The 21,160-nt window shown below is 39.6% G+C and overlaps 1 protein-coding gene across 1 annotated transcript; it reads right to left on the reverse strand.

Annotated features, from left to right (window-relative positions):
- Positions 1-119: 119 nt before the first annotated feature.
- On the reverse strand, positions 120-20,489 carry nxph2a (neurexophilin 2a). The gene is made up of 3 exons (XM_059342678.1): positions 19,833-20,489; positions 19,557-19,706; positions 120-2,624 (listed from the first exon to the last, which is right to left on the reverse strand). Exons 2-3 carry the CDS (start codon positions 19,599-19,601, stop codon positions 1,878-1,880), a joined length of 792 nt encoding a protein of 263 aa, XP_059198661.1. The 5' UTR covers positions 19,602-19,706; positions 19,833-20,489; the 3' UTR covers positions 120-1,877.
- Between the last annotated feature and the right edge of the window lie 671 nt (positions 20,490-21,160).

Here is a 21,160-nt window from a genome sequence, read left to right on the forward strand (position 1 = left end):
TACAAAAATGGAAATCAAAGCAATCTATAACTATAAGCAGTAAATATGACATCTATCTACATGATACCGCTTAACAAACACCAAAAATAAGGAACAGTATACTTATTGATATATTTCTCTGGAAAAATTAGAATAAATTGACATTGTTTACTCTGAAGCCATAAGTAAACACGTTTAGTTTTAGAGTTACACGTTAATACACAGCATCTGCACAAAGGAGTAGAACTAAAACATCAACATAGATCAACTCGGATTTAGTAATTTCTTTATCATACACCTCTCCTCCTCATGTATAATGAGACAGGATAATTTACAGCTGATGGGGAAAGACATGAGATACAGCAAATAAAGTAAGAGAAATAATTGCCATGTGATTAATCAGTGGCACATGCCCTATGGTCTAAAACCCTGGATACACGCAATCAACACAATTTATGACATTTCATGTGTTGATGGTTTTCAACAGAACCTTTTAAAACTGTTTAAGTGATTGCTGAGTCAAAGCACATTTCACCATTTACTACAAGACTGGATGTTATCCACTTTTACACAAGAATCAGTCAACTTAAGCCTGATGTACAACTGGGAAATGTATGACATTTTCAAATGTAGGTCCCACGTCTCATTAAAATTCCAGACGGATTTTGTACTTTTGCCTTTTTTTCTTCTTTTGGTTTCTCCACTCTTGGTCTTAGGTAAATGAAATTTCCCAGGCTAATTAAAGCCTATTAAAGACAGGTAATGTCAGGGCTGGTGGCAGGACCATGACAAAGTGCTGATAATTGTCTGCCAGACTCACTAAATCCACCTGTCCTGCAATTATCGCTCTCCCCCCCTCCTCTCCTGACACATTAATCCACTGCGGGGCCCGCTCGGCAGGCTGATGCCTCAAAGTGCATCCTGCAAACACAGATGTTGGATTTCAGACTAGTTTAGCATACACATGCCGTATGATTGCAGCTGAAAAACCAATACATTTAAGGAGCACACAAGGCAGCAGCCAGGTTATATATGTATGGTACCTACATGTGTGATGATTTATGATTATGCTTGCTTTTGGATTAGATGTCTTGGATCAATTAATTTTGTCATGGGCGCATAATCAATTCAGAGAAAGATAAGAGATAAAATATAGATTGGAATGCCATATTAATTATTCAGAGCTACTTGAGAAAATACCCATTGATCAAGCTAATCTGAAATAATAGACTCCCTGTGTTCTGTTAACAAGTACAAATGGATATTAGCTCTATTTTGAAGGCAATGAACAGATCATTTTGACTAATCAGTCAAAATGAAGCAATGTTTCAAATGTGAAATATCCAGTTTTATGCCTGGTTGAATAACAATTCAAACATCTTGGTATTGTAATTATTAACAGGATTCAAAGTCATGTCATATTTCATCCCATAACTGTTTAAATGAGGTGAGGAAATTGTTTGACAATGTTGGCATCAATGCAGCACCGGCACAGGAGCCGGATAAGCACTTCCAACAGGGAGGCTCCTCGCCTATGGTCTAGCCTTGAAGAAAACATCTGGACAACATGCTAATTATACCAGTGGTTTACAGAGAACATGTGCTGTTGAGATGGGGAGGAGTCACCCAGGGTTGGTAGCTAGCTCTGAATCCCAAGTCAACCTCTAAAACCAAGTCCCTGGACACCTAACTATCTCTAAATCTGTATAAAAGTTTGTTTTATGTTTTTATTTTATTTTATTTTTTACAATGCAATAAATCCCTCCAGAGTGTGTCCCATTTTAAGTTGCATTTCCTGTCTCAGGTATCTAGGTGTTTCAGGACAAGGAGTTTAGAGGTTGACATTTACATTATTTGAAGATCAGACAAAAGGTTGATGCATACTGACAACAGCTAGATCATCCAGTGGAGGAGTAGGGTGTGTCGCTATGATAGTTGTAGTCGGGGCAAACCTTCTGCACCAGTTTATAGTCGACACTGTAAAAGGCTATGTAGATGCATATGACTTTGAAGGGTTTCGAGCACAGCCAGGACACGTGGCTCTGCGTCTGCTCCTGATAGCACACCTTGGTCGGTTCAAAGCTGCACAGGGCAGTCTTCTTGTTGCGGTCCGTCTTCTCGTACTCAATGCGACAGTTGAATGATTTGGTGTCTTTGGTCTCCAGCGTGGACTGCTGAGCAATCTCAAACTCCACCACCTTGGAAGGAGGCACCAGGCTCACCGACACGTTCCCCAGGCCCGTGGAGTTGTGGCGGAAGTAAACACTAAAAGTGCCGTTCCCGTGGTCCACGATCTTCCCCGTGATCAGCAGGTTGAGTTTGACAGTCTTGATGTTGGAGTGGAAGTCCCCCCACCCGAACATCTTTTTGAACTTGCCAGTCTTGACGATGGGCCTGCGTTTAGTTCTGGCCTGTGCACCCTGAACATCTGTCTGGTTAGATAACCAGTCCCAGAAGTCCTCCATGTTCTGTAAATATGTAATTTCCCTCATGTTGCTCTTGAACCCGGGGGAGCCCCTGGCAAACAAACGCAAGGGGTTGAGGATCCGTGGACTGGCCCCCGTGGGAGAAATCTTCTGCTCGTTATCACTGTCGCCCCACTCGATGAGCTCTGTGGCTTCCGCGTGCACTTTCCTGCATGTGACCTTCAGAGAGAGCAGACAGAGAAACAACATTAAGTGGCATAAAACATTTTTAAATATATTTTTGCAAGACAATAATACATTTAATGTTTCTAGTTTTGTTCAAAGAAAGTACAAAAAAGCCAAAAGTATTTGACATGGGCAGTGATAACTTTCACAGACATAAAACACAAAATCCAAGTAAATTCAACACTGATTGACAACTTATCTTTGGTGATTGCACTATAAAAATTGCCACAGCAGCAGTTCAGAATAAAGGATAAAGAAAGCAGCACTTCAGCACTAAAGATGGAGAGGAAAAAAATCCCACAATGAGCATGGAAGAACCCACTTGCCACACAAGTTAAGATGTATTTTAGGAAATGCTGAACTACAGCAAAGGTACCCTTGGGAAACATCTTGTTTGTTAAACTTAAGCTTTACAACAAGTACTTCAAACAGGCGCTGGCACTTCAATCAGACTGCAGGAGTGCTCAGTCCTTGGAAAAATGACATTTTATTGGATTTTCTTTTTTTCAAAAGCTCAGCACAGCCGCTTGATTCCTTGACATAATAAAATATATGAAAAGGAATTGAGATGCCTTCCTGAACTTTTTGTACTTTCACAAAAAAGTTAAAATTCACTGTTTTAATTCACTCATTGTGAAACGTGACTTGTGACAAATTCACTGTTTTAATTCACTCATTGTGAAACGTGACTTGTGACAAAAACTGCTGATCAAAAGTACTTGTGAATAAAGATACTATTAATGCTTGAGACAAAATTATTATTAGATGTTTTACAAATGTAGAACCTTGAAAACAACACAAATATGGGTTAATAACAAAGGAAAATAAAGGAAAATTCAAATCCTGTTGAATTTTAAGAAATAGTTTAAATTTAGGAAATATAGTTGATGGATGAGCAGCTCGATAAATATGAAGCTTGAGTGAGCCGGTTAGCTTAACTTCACACAAAGACTGGAAATAAGAAAAACAGTTAAACTGGCAAAGGAAAACAAAACAAAAAAAAAACATCTGCCAAACAGTGCCTCTAAAGCACACTAGTTTACATGAGACATTTCAACCGGACCAGTTTAGATCTCCCTCTGCTTCCACTCTTTATGCTATGCTAAAATAAGCTAGGCTAAAATAAGCTAAACTAAGCTAAGCTTGGATTTATATCTAAGCTAAAATGTATCTTCTCACGTCCCAGCAAGAAAATTATTATTCTCCAAAATATCAATCTATACCTTAAAACAAAATTTTGTAATGCATTGTATTTTTACAACATATTTAACGTTTTCAGCATTTAGAAAACATTTAACTGCCTTCACCTGAAATCAATAAAATACCCAACTTCAACCATTCATCTTTTTAAGCCAATTGACTGGCTACAACACTGATTGAAGCAAAGGGCCCTTAAATGTCCAGAGACAAGATGTTAAGGATGCTTTTAAGTGTGTGGTGGTGGAGGATGCTGCAGTACAGAGTGAACATCCCTTTACAGCAACCAGGCCGAAAGCTTTCTTCTTTTATTGCAAGTGTGACCACACACTAGTTAAGCACTAGTCATTAGGACTATCAAGGCATTAAGAGTAATTTTGTTACCACCAAAGATTGGGGAAAAATCAAGAAACACACAACGCAGTATATGGGAAAGATTTTGGATGCAATGATGAACTCCAGCTGTGCTCATATTTGCATAAAGCTTCTTATATTTCAGGACGACTTGTCAGATTATATGACAATGCAAATCCCATGGACTTAACATGTGAGCTGGTCCCACATCAGCTGTGCTTTTCTTAAATACCCCATGCACATGAACTTTAGCTTGTAACGGTCCCCAACAATAACACAGGCTTCCACAGTCGTAGTATGGCAAAGTACGTGCTAAGTGCTAATCCAGACGCAGAAATGAACTGTGATCCCTCCTTTTGCCTCAAAGCCTTTTAGCTTCAGGAGCGATTCCTGGTCCACTTCAGATAAAGCTTTAATAATTCACGGCAATAAGCTTAGCTAGTTTTATTAGTAATTAGTAGTGCCGGCTTTCCCCGGGCCCGGTTGTAGGGATCACTGAGAGAAGCAGATGTTGAAAGCACTGAGCAGAGGCTGTTTGAATTCTCACTGAGCTGCTGCGCACTACTTCCAGACTAATTATAATTTTGCTGTAAGCCTAACTGAGGCACATGTGTACAAAGCTAACAAACTAGGTCTGTCTGCTACAATTTGTTTTGTCACACTCACACTCCATAAAGCTTTCCATTCGACATGTATAAGAGCTGCATACATATTATGTTGTGCATCTTATAATGAGAGTTTTTCTTCACTCTGCTGCTTGCGTTGCAGACCGTAGTAACACCTTAATGTTGCGAGCAATGGCTTGGCTATCTGGATATGTAATGTGAAATCAATGTGTCTCCCACGGACAGTGAGCCTGACCCATCTATCAGCCCTCACAACGCTTAATTAAGACAGTTGCTCCCTGTAAACATGGATGAATGAGGCAACACTGTAATAATGTCCCTTTGCGTAGCTCATCACATCCACAGTCATTTAATCAACCAATTCCAGTGGCAGTATTCCCTCACCGATATTGCCACTTAGTAATACCTCGTGTGAGCTCAGCTGTTAATTTGATTCGACTGCTACAACATCACAATAAGAGGCAATGCCGAACATAAAATCTGAGGGACTGCGGGCTCCCAACAGGAACATTTCTTCACCGCTGTGAACAAGGAGGACGTAGCACTCGTCCTCCCACCAGCCCGAGCGGTTATATCCGTTACACATTGGGTGTCATGCTGCGCAGCTTAAGAGGTGAAACCAAATTTTGTCTTTCAGTGTAAATCTCAGGTGAGCTTTGTATGGGATGATTATAATGGAAATGAGAGAGGAGTTTAAGTATGATGAGCAACTGGGGAAATTGCTGTGACAACAAGGGGATCAGCAGAGGGATATCTAATACTTATATGCCCCGAGAGAGATGAAGCACTGGGAACTTGAAAGCTTGCACTGACACATAGGCTTTGGTTTCTTTCTCTGTCGCTGTCTCGCAGCACCAACACACACACACACACACACACACACACACACACACACACACACACACTAACACACCTCGTTCATTTAGGTGGAAGTGGTGTCTCTTAAAAACAGACTAAAGGAATCTGAGTTTTTGTACAAGACGCTGTGAAAAAAAAAAAGAGGCAAGGTCTGATGAAGGAGAATCTACAAAAGCTTAATTAAGATTTCTTAATCGGTGCTGCTGTGCTAGAGGCGTTTCGGGGCGACTTGAAACAAGACATTATTATGATAATAACTGCAGACTTATGGAGCTGAAAACACCAGACCTCATTTCAACAGCACTAGGCAAAGTGACTAGTGGCAAATGTTGCGGATATCTGTCTGTGTGGTTTAGCTTCTTCCTCTTCCTGTACGTCCTGAACAAAAACACAGAGAGGTGCATGAACCTCACACGCCCTAAGCACAGATATTACATCTATATAACACTGCAGTCAAAGGTATATGTGGCTTATAAAAGAGTGGTGATGCAGCAGTAAACACAAAGGTGGGTGAACAATAAGTGCTGCCAGTAATTTTAGTGGATATCCATCATCTATGAATAAAAATAGTCTGAGAGAAACACGTTTTTATTCGTTTTAAATTTGAGGCTTCTTATGACTGAAGTTTCTAGTTATTATTTATTTTCTACACTTATTAATCATCATCAATTTGGATCACCACTGACAGGTAGAGTAGCTACACTCTAATCTCAGGAGCAAAGGGTTGTATTATGAGATGTTTCACAAAAGGTAATTATGTGCCATAGACACCACATTTTTTAATCTTCTATGTGAGGTTTATGAATTTAACATCTTCAGTTGAATTGAGATGCACAGTTCGCTGCAAGTAAAAATGATGGACTAATGAGCTAACAGTGGCAAAGAGTTCAAGTTTGAGCTGCAATAGTTATTTTATCTTTTGTTTAGCAGTTGTTTAAGACAGGCTGACACAATGTTTTCAATTTAATATATTTGCCAGAATGTGTGTGTGTGCGTGCGTGTGTATATATGTATATATATATATGTATATATATATATATATATATATATATATACATATATATATATACACTTTGCCAAATGTTAAGTGTTGTCAGTGTTGCCAATATTCGATCAGGCCACATATACTGATATATATAATAGAGCTGATATTATTGGATATTATTGATTATTATTTGCATACTTATATGTTTCAGCATATTTGTCCAATAAGTAACAAGACATTCCAGTCAGACAACACCAAAATTACAGGTAATTTAGAGTGTAAACATGATTTTTTTTTTTTTGCTCTTCTCTGTAGCTGTAACTGTAAAATCTCTTTTTTAAATAACCAAATGTAACCATTTTGACTTACTTTTTAAAAATTGCTCTGATGACAAAAATAGCTTTGTCAAAATAACTTTCGTTCTGGTCTTTACTACAAACTATTCATTCATTTTCATAATTTCTACCCTTTTTAATGCTGGTTTGTTTACTTAACACCTCTGTTGTTATGAAAAAAATAGATATTAATTTATGCATACTAAATGATTAAGATACATTTTTTTAGTATGGTCAAAGGTCAGCAACAACACAGATTTTGTTGCATTTACATTTTTCGTGAAGTGTTAGATTAAAAAACAAAAGCTCCTACTTGTTAACCAATATCAGTCCTGATCAGCCAATTATCCCATATACATTAATACAGCCAAACCAAAATTATTAAAATTAAAAAGCTAAAAAGGCCCCTGGCAGAAGGGTTAAAGGATCCATCTCAGAAATTATATTTTTTTGGTTATGCATTTATGTTGAATATTTATTAGCACTATTTTTGTAATCATGTTTAAAATTCTATATAAATATCAATATCCAATGGCAGAAACAAAGTGTCTATATGATATACTATGAATGTGCTTCATGAATAGAAATGTCAAAATAAAAGTTGGGAAAGCTGAGTTTTGAGAAGTTCATCCTCAAAGTGCAGACACTCAGTCAGGCTGTCAATGACAGGTTGCTGTTGTTTCTTTTATCAGGAGGAAAAAGCACATTATTTATACTTGAGGCAGAGTTGGTAAATTACCTACACCATGTCTCCAGCCTTTTATCTTACCTCACGAGCAATTATTGCACTACATCTACTTGTCATATTTTTTAACTTGTCAAAAGGGCACTCACACTTTCTGTCTATGCATCTTGGTTGTGGGATTAACTGCAAAATATTGTTTATTGTTTACTCTTCAAAGTCTTTTTCACGAGCCGCCTCAAATAAACTGTTAATGTTGCATAACTTCAGGCTGTTTCATAGATATTAAATGGTTGCTTTCTTATTTAAAATATTATTCTTTTATTGTTTTCATGAACATGTTTCTCTGCACTTCCATGTATATGTGTGTGAAACTCATGTTAATTGCATGTTATTCAAATGATTTATGTTTGTATGGCTATTGTTGTATATCAAGAACGCTCCTGGTTAAATATACACATGTCACTATATTGTAGTTAAATGATCACCTATAAAGGCTCCATGCTTACGTCACATGTACTGTATGTTTGACTTTATGTTGTGTCAATCAATACTATCAAGAGGTATTAGTGGAACTTAAATACTGACAGTGGTCTGAGCAGCAGCGAGCCACACACTGAGTCAGGATGAATCAGCCTCGACATTCATCTGTAATGAGCATTATGGAGCTGGCTGCCTGCTTGTCCCGTGGGTAGACATATCTTTTAGAGGCCTGACATAAAGGTAATTGCCACAGTGACCAGAACTAGCCTCTAGAAAGTTATTAAGAAGCCAGTGACATCTGGCTTCTGGATCATCTGAAGAGATGCCATTAAAATGCATTTGCAGTGAGCAGCCGGCGACATTGTGCTCGGCTGTGATGGGTTCTGAGCCGCGGGCAAGGCTACAGTGTTGTTTTGATGCCGACGACGGAATCTCTCTCAACCTGGCTTAGATGACAATGTGGCCCCAACTCATGATCTGCTTCTCTGCCTTTTTTTTATTCTGCACGAGAGCCTCTGAAATATCATTATTACCAAGTTATCAGTGGGCTAAAATAATCTGTTTTTGAGTTTTCCAGAGTTGATTTTTTTCCAGCACATAAGGTTGGAATATGCGTCTGGGGAAAATTGGTTTCAGGCATCTTCCTCACAATAAACAAAATGGGCAATTAACCTGCTCATCAGTGCAAGCAGAGCTGTTCCAATGATGCACTCCACTGTTCTTCATGGATTTATCTGTGCAAATTGACCTCACTTTGGTGGTGCAATTCATTTCTCTGCTAATTTTCTGTGTCAGAGGCTTCATTAACTTGATGCGCTTCTACGTAGTAAAAATCTGGACGTCCCATGAAAATTACACCGGCTTCACCACTGCCGACTGTAATATTCCCAAGCACTATTGCAATACAACACCTGCCATATTAGAGCTGCTCGGCCGCCACTGCTAGCGCTAGACCCCGGATTGACTGCAGCCCCTTGCTTTCAAGCATCCAACATGACAAGTAGCCCCACTCACATTAAAACCATTCTCAGCCTGCAACCCCCTGCCCCACATCCTTCCCCAGCCATCTTCCTCCTGATGTTACAGGGCATATCATTTGTAATGATTCACACCCAGAGCCGGTTCCAGGAGAGAAGGCCCTGGAGGCGCTTAGGCAGCTCAGAGCCCAGAGTCTACATGCTGCTGAAGAATAGATTGGTGCTCTGATCGCTGGAACAGCCTCACGCTCCAGAGCCATCACTTTTAATCAGAGGCCGTCCAGGGAAACACATGGCAGGTGCTTCAGCACTGTGGTGGATCGCAACAGCAAATCCACACCCGGGGCACCTTACCAATCACAGAAGGCTACGGTTAGTGTGTGTGTGAGTGTGCATGTAGCATATCTACTACCCTCCAGTATAATCCTTTAGGCCATTACCACCTGACCTCTGCGAGAATGAGTCAGACCACAGCCTCTAATATCTTAACACTCCTGCTTAAGTTGTTATGGATCCAATATTGAATTTGTGGCTGAATCCATCATCTGCATACTTGGGATCATTTGTGGTGAATATTAAAGAGACAGTTCAACCTAAAATACAAAATACACATTTTTCCTCATACCCGTGGTCCTATTTGTCATTCTAAAATGTTCTGTGGGAGTTGCAGGGTGTTGGAGATGTCTGTCTTCTCTCAAATATAATATAAAACTATATGGCGCTTACTTGAAATACTCAAAGGGCCAAAAATTGAATTTAAAAAACAGACAGGGGTGAACTTTCCCTTCAAGAGCAACCAGTATTAGATATATTATTACAGTTGTAGCCCAGTGAGGGTGAGGAATATTTATTTAATTTTTTAGACGCATCATATATAAAATACAATGGATTTATGTTGTCGTACAATAGTCTACCTTCAGAGGCCTTCACACTTATCCTCTCGATACCTCTGTACGTTTACACCAGACCAGCTTTTTAACATTAAGTACAAGTGTTGATGGTGAGATGAGAGGGAACAGCTAGCTCAAAGGAAAGTGATGCTGATGAATGCATTACTATAATCACAGCTGTATCACCATTTCTGTGTCTCCACAGTACACCCATTCCACATCTTACTGTGGAAAGATGTGTTGAAAAATCCCGAGTGTGCTGGCGCTGTCAAGACGCTCAGGTAGAAGGGTGAGGAGGCGTCCATTGTCAGAGTGAGTGGTGTTAAAAACACATGCTGCTAACATTAAACTGCAATCAACTGTGGCGCAACAACACACACCGAATTTGGTTACTTGCTTCATATTAAATGTGCAATCAAAATGATCTAATGGCAAGAATATGCACTTTTTTAACAGATTGTGATGAGAGAAATGCGCTTCTGCTACTGTTATGGCTGCTTATTTTCCCCATGTTGGTCGGTGATGACAGCTACATTTTCCTACAGGACTGCAAAAGTGCAGTACTGTTGTCTGTCATCATGAGACTTGTTTGTCTCAGGATGAATGCCAGAGAACATCAGCTGCTCGAACGCCGTTCATCCACGCAGAAAATATCAATGAAGCCTTCGGGTTCCGTAAGGTGTGCAATGATCATGTGCAATGTGATGCAAGCTTAAAAAATAAGCATTTTTCTAGTGTAAATTAAATAAATAACAATTTCCTACTCTTTGCTTCATAACTTATGCTTGAACATGTATTGTATTCTTGTGACAATAATGCCAGAACCTTGATAGAAAGCTTTCAACTTGCTGAAGTGTCCTTGAGCCAGGTAAAGCCTCTTTATCTGTTCCACTACTGTTGATTTGACGCTATCCCTGACCTTTGACCTCTCTTGTTGAGAAGTAAAAAGACAGAATAAGCCTTGAAAAGGAGAAAGAGCTCTCATAACTACTGCCCGCCACCTTCTTCAAGAAGTTGCGGACCACTTCAGCTCTCAATTGGGATTCTCTGTTCTTTTTTATTCTGACACAATGCGGCACAATAAATGCATAAAGCACGTGTTCCTTGTATTAACTATGTTTAGGAACCTGTTTTTAAACACATGTTGTGGCAAAATATTATCTGACTGCTCATGTCACCCGGAGCTGCTCACATCCTATGATTAGCATAAATTACAGCACGTAACATAACCCTCCTGTGGCTAGCTTAAATCCTACGATGTTAGTTATTAGTCATGTTTATAGTATCACAATCCCCTTTTTTCCTCTCCTCCCAGCAGCTGACACTGACTGAAACCATACCTCGCCTCACCTTTTCTTTGGACACTGGCAGACTTGTATTTGATGTGGTGTTTGTGTGAGTCTTTGTAGTGAAGAATTTGGTATCATTAGAGAGCATTTCCCTACAGGAAGCAGTACAGTAAACTGCACAAATCACACAAAATTACCTCTCCTGCAGTGTGGAAGCTGCCAAGACAGAATTGTAGAAATGTGTTTCAGTGTTTCCTAATAAACAGGACAGATTAGAGGAAATTATAGTGCATTTAGCTCCAACCTTGCTGGCCTATTTTGTTTGGATTATAAGGAGTGTCAACATGTCCCGTTGGAGCATCCTAACAAGAGCGCTCACAGTATCAACTTAGTGACCTCTCCTTTTGTATGTGCAACATAGCCACAAGTTGAAGTCACCTAATCATCTTCATGTCATCTGCACCATCTATTTTTCATTGGATAAAATAAATATCGGTCATTTTGTCAAACCTATTTGAAATCTTTTGGACACACAGATTGCTATCTTGCAAGAAATTCAGGACACATCCACTGTCAGTGTTGCACAGCACTCCTGTTCTTGTCTTACTGCTATAATACTAAAGCCAGATTATCCTAATTTACCTTCAAGCAGCAGGATATAAAATGGGATTGAAAAAATGACCTTTTTTAATTTTGCCCAGTTAAAATTATTTTCAAAGGCTGATACCAATATCAGAGTTTTCATATGAACTGTGGCATATTTAAATGAAATCATAAATTTGATTGATGTTTGCAAATATTTCCCGCCCATATTCTTGTTTACAATGATGTCACTATTATGACATTAGAAATTCAGACGGAGGGCAGAATGTGATAAATCCATACATCTTAGAGAGTAAAGTGACTCCATAAGAGGGTTGGATGAGCCCACACGCAGCAGGTATAGAAAATGAAAAAAAGGATCTTTTACTACAACTTCATAGATTTTGCCTGGTGTGGAGGTGATCGTCATTACAAATTATCTCCAGATCCCCTGACGTCACTGATGTTACACAGTAAGCCAGATAAAAGTGTAACAAGTCTAGAGGACTATAATTGTTTTGTGTGCCATTGGGTACCCAATATCAGAACCAAAGTAGTATTGAACTGCCGTCATTTTTAAGTAACAGTAATAGTAATTTTAAGTAAGGAGTAGTATGTGTGCTTGTACTGTCTTTGTATACTGCTATTTCAACACAAATATGTATATGGTGTCAGGCTACAGTTGATTACTTGAGCTACTATTTTCTCCGTAAACAGCTCCTAGAGGTCTGATATAACACTAAAGACGGAGATCGTGCAAAATAATCCCTGTCACTCATGACCTATGATCCACAAGAAATATGTGGCGGTATCTGACTCGGATGGTTTTTTTTTTTTTTTTGAGACAAGCTCAGAAAGCTCTGATAAATTTTCCAGACCAGAATTTTTTTTTTTTCGTATCCAGTTAAGAGAGCTAATTTGAACAGCCTTAATGAAAGGTTTAATTTATATTCATGCATAAGCTGACTTGTATTTGAGGCTATAGCATAAGCTTCACCCATAGAACTGGATGTACTCAAGGAAATACTTGCTCAACAGCTGAATAAATGTACTCAATTACATTACAAAGCTGATAAAAGGGTTTGATTTTGGAAGTCCCACCAGATGTTTCTATCATAATCTATAAGAAACTGTGTAGGCAATATACAGACACACATCAGGGACAGAAATGTCCCCATTGAAACCACAATTTGTGATCCCACTGCATTTAGCCTACAGCGTATAATAATTCATTCTATTATATCAGCTTTTCATTCTAAAGCTCCAGATTCAAAATATCAGTTTTCACTACCAGATTGAGCCATTTTCTCATATTTGCCCTATGGGGCAAATAGCCTACATGCTATTTTCCTGGTTTCCACACTGGTTATTGCTGCTGTGCTATGGAACACTGCAGTGTTTGATGCAATGCATCTAAATCACTGTATTGATGTATTCCAGCCTGTAAAAGAAAACCTAAATGCCCTGCATTTATATAAATTGTACATAGAAAATTCATTTTTTGTGTATTTTCCAGTTACATTATGTGAACAAACTGGCATTAAGGTTTAAGTTGGTCAAACTACTGAACTCAGAGAAAGTAAATATTTAATTTTATGGCATTATTTTCTTATGCATACATTTTTGTTCTCTAAGGACATCAGGGATGCAATAGATGCAGTGAGCTATTCAATTATTAATGACTCAATAACTAAAATAACAGCTTTTTCAATATGTGAATATTTACTGTGGGTCCTATGCTTTCCTTGCATGAAAATCAATATAAATCAAAGGTTGCATTGTTCAATTTACAATAATGCGCCTCCTTTGTGAACTATCTGCAAATGAACATTATCATTAGATTTTTCACCTACTGGGGAGGGTGAGAATGGCTTCTTGTGGGAAATTTAAATGCAGCGATGATGTCAGGTGCTCATGAAGTGTGAGCAAAGAGCCCACTAGGAGAGAAGAGGGAGAGCGAGGAGGGGCTCTGGGACGAGAAGTCTCCAGGTAATCTGGATACTTGTGTTATCTCAGCACCTGCCACATGTGACAGCAGCAAAGCCCTGAACACTTCACTTTTAGGCAGGCGTTACCTTTCAACGCATCATCAGTTTCATAATCCCCTTACATGGTCAAAGCGCCAACTCTTGTGCTGGCTCCTGACACCTGCAGCACACCTCCGAATGTCTGATAGCAGGGATTCAGGAGGATAATACCACAAAGCATGTTGGACTCAGTGTAATTATCATTCTCTTGACCAATTTTAAACACCTTCTACTTTTTACAACAATGGCAAACATGCTTGTAAAACTCCTCAGCTAATACTTGAGGAGGCATTCTGACACAAATACCCCAAGGTTCCAGTTTTAGTCTTTCCACTTTCATCTCAGGAAGACATAATCTAAATGTTTCCCTCACTGAGCTTTTTTCGTGTGTGTGTGTGTGTGTGTGTGTGTGTGTGTGTGTGTGTGTGTGTGTGTGTCTGTGTGTGACAACTCCAATTCTGTGTTTTCTCCCCTTCAAATCCATGCTGCAAATGATACGGTTGTTTTATTCACAAATGTTTTCGCTTGATTTGCTCAAACGTACGTCCACTAAATTTGACAGAGCAAATGTTTCTGTTCTCAAAGCAGATTGCGCCTCGGCTGATTTCACAGAAACAGCTGCCTTTGAAGAAGAAACAAGAGTAGGGAAGACGTTGCTTCCTTTCTCTGTGAGTCCCTCTGAAGACAGGTACTTCACAAGAAATATACAAAGACAGAGGGGAGCTGACAGTGCTTTGTTAGGGCTGGAAAATGACAAGCTGAAAAGAAAGGCCTCAAAGCCCGGAGGCAGAGGAGGAAATGCAAAAGTGAGAATAATCAGAAAGGAGATTTATTGTACTTATTCTAAAGCTGTCACACCTTGCCTTTTACAGGAAAGCAACACAGTTTTAATTAAAGAGGTCAATCATTTTCCCGAGCTCTGACATGTGGTGTGATTGCTTCCTCCAAAGAACCAAACAAGGTGGTGATTAAGAACTTTGCATGTCAGTGTTTAGGAAGTGCCAGAAACTTTGCTTCTGTGCCAACTAGTTAAACATAAATGTACGTCTGCACGGCAACGACACAACTATTGCAATATTTGATTTAATAAAAGAACACTCCGATTTTTCAGATATTCCACCATGCACAAAGGGTTCAGACAAAACCCCTGCTGTATATGAACTGATCTCCACCCTTTGTTTTGTTGCAGCACAACAGTGGAAAGCGACGTAGGCAGTAAAAGAGCTGCTAAACAGCGCGGTTGTGCTTCAGAGAGTGCTGGATGCTTCTGACCCTGCAGAGCGGTAATGACAACGCTATAAGGTAGCGGAGCCTCCAGATCTAACACTGCCTCGGGGCTGCACATCGCCCATAAAAATTCATAGCTGTGGACCAAGATCAGGAAACTCAAAATCATATTAAACATAATGTTTCCTGCAGCAGAGCCGCCACAGTGGGTGCGACTTGCTCCGAGAGAGCTGCTCAGAACTTCATCCTAACATCACAAGAGAAGCTGAGAGGGGGAAGTAATCACGCTGCTCATAATTGTTTGAGTTAAGTCTTTAACAGTCCATCCAGCAGCTAGATTATGGTTATTGTCAATGCAAAGGGCAATTGCATCACACCTATCAGTCATTTGGAACTTTTTCCTTTTCACTTCAAGACCTTTACCATGGATTTATTGCCTGTACACACACACAATTATGATTGATGATTGGAAAAAGAATAGGTTGCAGGGCTCAATACAGCCAATACAACCTGTAGTGTCTACAAGATACATTTGAGGGGTTTAACGCACAGAATGGCAACCTTTCCTTCAGAGGTCTGAGACAACATACAGGTTGAGGACTGCAAATGCCACAGACAGTATTGTTTATGAGGGATTATCTAGTCAAGCCTTCTGGCTAGAGAGATTGTGACCCCAATATGAGCACAGATACACATCAGCCCCATGTAAGCCCTAAAATGATTCCTGGAAGGCAGCATGCATACAAGGCCCCTTCACTCCATCAATCCATGTTTAATCACTTCCACAGAAATTTCTACTGGCCTGCCTGCCATTTTTCTCTCATATTTTTCTCACTCCCCACCCAATTTCTCTGGTGGCTTTTTGAAGACTTAAGTTCCACTCTTTTTCTCTCTCTCTCTCTCTCTTACAAGGCAAATCCTGGGAGAGGTTGATGTGAAGACCAGGCAGAGCAGGGATGTGAAGAATATAAACACAATTTTTTTTATTGTCCAGAGGGAAAGGAGGGGGTGCAGGGGGTTGGGCGGTGGGGTCTGTAAAAGAGACGAGGACCTTATCACAGCCCAGCAGCTCTGTAATTCGCCGCCATGATAAAGTGGCAGCACGGAAAACCTTACAAGGCTGGCACAATCCAAAGACGGATTAGGTTTTTCTGACATAAGCTTCCTGAAAAACTAATCAATCAGCCCATGCAGTATTATCAGAAGCGTGAGATTAAAGAGCTGCTCCTAATCCCCCCACTGTACATTTTATTACTCTTCCCAGTGTTAGTTGCCTTTAAATATACAATAAATAAATAATAAAACCAAACCTAATTGAGCGTGGGGAAGGGGAAAAGGGTTAAAGAGCCCTTAGAGAGGGAATTTATGTAGAATTTGTGTTTTGTTATGAAGACAGGGATAAAACTGTTGTCCTTGCCAGAGCTCTTTCTGACTTTGAATAGAGCCTAACTGTCTGGCTCCAGCACTGCAGACAAAAAACACAAGCGGGATAAAATCCTCTGGCAAATTTTAACAATAATAATATCAGCTGAAAAACTGAACCAAATCCACTTCTGACTTTCTTCTTCTAATGATTTCCCACTTTCTTTGATGGATAAACAGATACATAATCAAGTAAGTAATAATAACGTAATAAATAACTGGTGAAATTAATGCTAAATCCTTTGGGAAATGACTTGTAATCCCTTAAATCAGTGCACATCAAAGTTGCTGGGATGAACTCCAAGCATGTAGCGGATCCAGAGGACAAGACACGCTCAGCTTACGAGGAACCAGCTAAGCTTTGTCTCTTTAATGCGTCACACCCTTCTATCAGGATGCTCGCTCAGTGCGACCCTGGGTTTACCGGAACAGAGGAGGTAGATATACATTTAACACCACCGCTGATCCTCTTGGCATGGGCCGCGTAGATGCTTTGTCATGACATAACATTACCCAAGAGCTCTTACCCCGGCAATAAGATACAAAGGCGTAATAGACTTTGTCAACGTCTCCTCACACTTAATCCTGAGCAGCGCTGAAAAAAACCCCACTTTCCCTGCATGCAATCTGCAGGGCAGGAGAGGCTGAGGGAGATGGCAGAGAGCAAGGGCTCTCAAGTATGTTTTTTATCTTCATCTACATTGTTCTGCTGTCATTGCACACAGGATAACTGCAGCAGATGTCATGGGGAAGAATGGATTCTCCCAGGATGGCTTTGACCCTCTTATTTGTCCCTGGGGTATGGCACAGATGCTAGGGCCGGGGTTACATTTTCACCATTTGATTCATGTTCTGGGTGTTTTTTGTGTGTGTTTGAAGGCGCATGAGGGGGGAATAAAAAGAAAATAAATGTTTGTGTTTAGGTTTATTGTTTTTGAATGATGCGACCACAATTATGTGTAACTAATGGCTGCTACAGACACTGAACCTCTGCTACAAACAATGAAAATGTATCCTTCAGTTTGGTATCCTGGGGTGCAGTTGTCTGAGGTGCATCCTGTGGCGCCAGGGGCAGAAATCTAGCTTTGCAACTTATTACAGCCCCTTAAAGTAAACTATCCTATGAAGCACAGCGAAAAGTTGTGAAAGTTTTTATGCTACTCGTGAGCGTCAGCCTGGTATTTAAACATTTTCTACCCTTTGGAAGGTGGGGGAATATTGATAAGGGCCAGTATGTCCCCAGTCAGACAGTGGTGGGTCTGCTGGGAGGGAAGCCACTGAGGCATATGAAGAGAGCCTCTCCGGGGAGGCAGCCTGCCTGTCCCTCTCTCTCTCTGGAGGCATAGCTCCCAACAGGCACAAGGCTGATTACAGCAGCAGCCATAGCAGACAGCACTTTGCCGCTGCATCTGCACAGTTCAAGGCTATCTTTAAAGAAGCCCTCTTTGAGGATAGCACAGATGTGAAGAACTTCTTCAATCACATGGCATTTTCTGTTCAGGTCTGATCACGGCAAGAGTCCGTAAAGTAAGGATGATCAGGATAAAAGCCACATTTTATTCAACTGCCTATAGAGGACATCAGCAGCCGTTGAAAAAAAAGAGAGGGAAAAGACTTTTATATTTCCCTGCAGCTTATGATCTTTCTTTGGAGAGCTTATTCCTGCAATAATAACAGAATTAGACTACAGAAAGATACTGTCAAGAAGCTTAAGGAAATCACTCTCTGGTATGAAGTAATAATTTCCCATGTATTTACAGGAATTGTGATTTCATCACATTGTATAAGTCATAAAGGAGGAACAGCGAAGGCTTTGAGCGGGTTCTGCAATTTTCTCCTATTGTTCTCTGCTGTCATGTTATCATTTTTTAAACTCTGGCATCTATTTTCGTACGGCGAAGACACCTCACGGGTGTCGAGGGTTCAACACAGAGGTCAAACCTTGTTCAACCCTGGAAGCAAAATAAATAAAAATAACTACATATTCATGCAATAATCCTGTATAAATTAAGCTATAAGTGACAGAGACAGGCTATGGTATATTTAAAAAAAAAAGAAAAAACCTCACTACATTGAGAAAACACGATAAACTCTGCAAGCAGGCACATCAATAAGTGCTCGTTTATATTCAGTGAACAGTAAATTGATTTTTTAAACTACATTTACTCCACTTTCAATTAGGAATACTGCAGAATTGTTAATTATAATATAATGAGCATTGTGTTCACATTCATTTGGAATGTAATATAAATGTTGTGTATTATTGCACAAATAAACATGCTCATGCAATAACACTTTTGCTATATTTAAATGTTAAAGTCACAATTCCAATAATGAACAATAACTTAATTCAGATGCTATTAGGGAAATTAACTGCATATGGTAGTATGCATTATGGATAGTCACAGTCTGTTCTGCTAAATAAATAACCACTTGGTTAGTTATGTTTCTGAAATATTTTTATATAGGCTGTAGAAACATTCAGAAATATTTGTAGAGGTGATGTAACCTTAATAATAATAATAAGAAGAAGAACAATATATAAAGGAATAATGTATTTAACAAAATATGACATTTTGGTATTTTATTAAATAAATTAAAATAACAAAAAACTATAATATCCCCTGTTGTGTAAGTCATGATCAGGAGTCCATGTCGGCCAACGCTTTTGCTGCTGATGACTGTATCAACTAAAATTTGAGGCCAGGAATTTATTGAATTATTTGGCATGTGGATGTGCATGAGCTGTATGATCCAGATCTGTAATAACGTATGATAAATCAAATAAATAGAAAAATAGAATAAATATTTCCTACATATAATATAAATGTATGAAACTTTGACTGAAACAAACAAATATCTTGAAAAGGACCAAATGCATAATTAAAAGAAACAAAAAAGAAACAGACAGCACATTAAACGCACTTATAACTTTCTCTTTAAAGCCTTCTTAGTCACACACATATTTCTACATAATCATGTCACAGCTCACCTGGTGCAGGAGGAGAAGACACAGGAATGTTTGCAGAGCTCTCATCTTCGATGACTTCTCGACTTATTCAAAATGAGCGGCGCTTAGATCCTCTCTGGAAGATTTGGAGAGGGACAGACGCACATGCCGTTGAAGCATTGCTGTGATCACCTGCGAGAAAAGTGGAAACAATTACGACGTGAAATCACTTAAAAGCCATTTGTTTAGATTTCGGAGGACCTCAAAGACAAAATCTTTGAATCGAATCTTTAGAATAAAATATAAACTTTTCCTTACCGTTTTTTTTCCAAATGTAATACCTCACTTAGTTCGGTAAGATGGGTGCAATCATCCTTGTTCAATCCACTCAGATAAGATTCCTAAAATCCTCTCAAACGTCTCCGTCTCTGAGGATGTTGACTGAATTCTCCCTGAGAAGCTGGGACACTTGAATTTCTCTACAAACAAGGTGAAACGGCTACATTCAGTTGAAACAACACTCCTCTAAGTTGCAAATCAAGCCAAACGGAAATAAACTGAAGCCTATATTTTCCTCTAGTATTAATACAACGTCGATTTGTGACGATTTGTGCCGTAAAGTAAAGCCAAGTGAGCCCGGATCCCAGTGACAGGACTGCAGTCAGTCAGACAGCAGTCCGCTCGCTGTGCGCTCTCTTCAGCTCTACTTGATTTCAGTGCGCAAAATCCTCCGCTGCGCGTCTGGAGACTCCAAGGTCGGCGCGCATCCGTGCAGAGAGTCAGACCAAAGATCTACCTTTGAAGTCTCACTCTCTCCGTCCAGGAGACAAGTAAGAGGCTTGATGTCACTGTTGTCAGGTTTTGTTCAGCAACACGTCCACGTTTTTAACCCTTGAAGACGCGTAATGTCGCTTGTGCTGCTAGTTTCACTGTGTTTTATTTGTTAGTGATGAGTGGACGTTCACACTGAAGAAAAACATAGCCATGGCTGCTCTGCACAATGTGGGGTGTTCTTATAGTCTGAAGAATGCATACAACATGTTGGCACTTTTTAATTATTTTTATTTACACAATTATGACTTCCATTGTGCAAATCCAGTCATATCAATAGGGCTGTTTGAATCGTGGCAGTAAAACTCTCAATGGTGAGAGATTTTTTATTCATTTGAGAAGTGGCTGACACAGCAGTCCTGACCACACAGTGCACACACTGAAAGGTCAAACGTTGTGCTGATGGCTATACAAAGGCAATAACAGTTTCTACTGTGGACGAGACTGGACTATAGGGATCCATGGGGCTTTGGCACCACCATGTGGTCACTGCAGAACACCTCACTTTACAGAAAAGACTGCAGTTGCAGGTATGTAGTGTGTAGATTAAAGTGTAGTTCAATTTGTGCTACATTCTGCAGTTTGAATAAAAAAAATGTGGCTTATATAATCATTATATACCTTTCTCTACATTTAAGCTTTAATGGCTGTGTGACAAAACTCCAGTGATTGAAGACTTGTGTTAGAGGCAATGAGGCAGTACAGGCGAAATATAAAGGTGAAACAATGAAACACAAGAAGAGCGGTTCAGAACAAAATGTTGCTGATTGCAGCAGTGAGGCAGTATTAATTCAGCCTGAAGGTATTGCCTTACT

The sequence above is a fragment of the Centropristis striata genome, chromosome 10, assembly GCF_030273125.1.
Source record: "Centropristis striata isolate RG_2023a ecotype Rhode Island chromosome 10, C.striata_1.0, whole genome shotgun sequence".
NCBI classification, from domain to species: Eukaryota; Metazoa; Chordata; class Actinopteri; order Perciformes; family Serranidae; genus Centropristis; species Centropristis striata.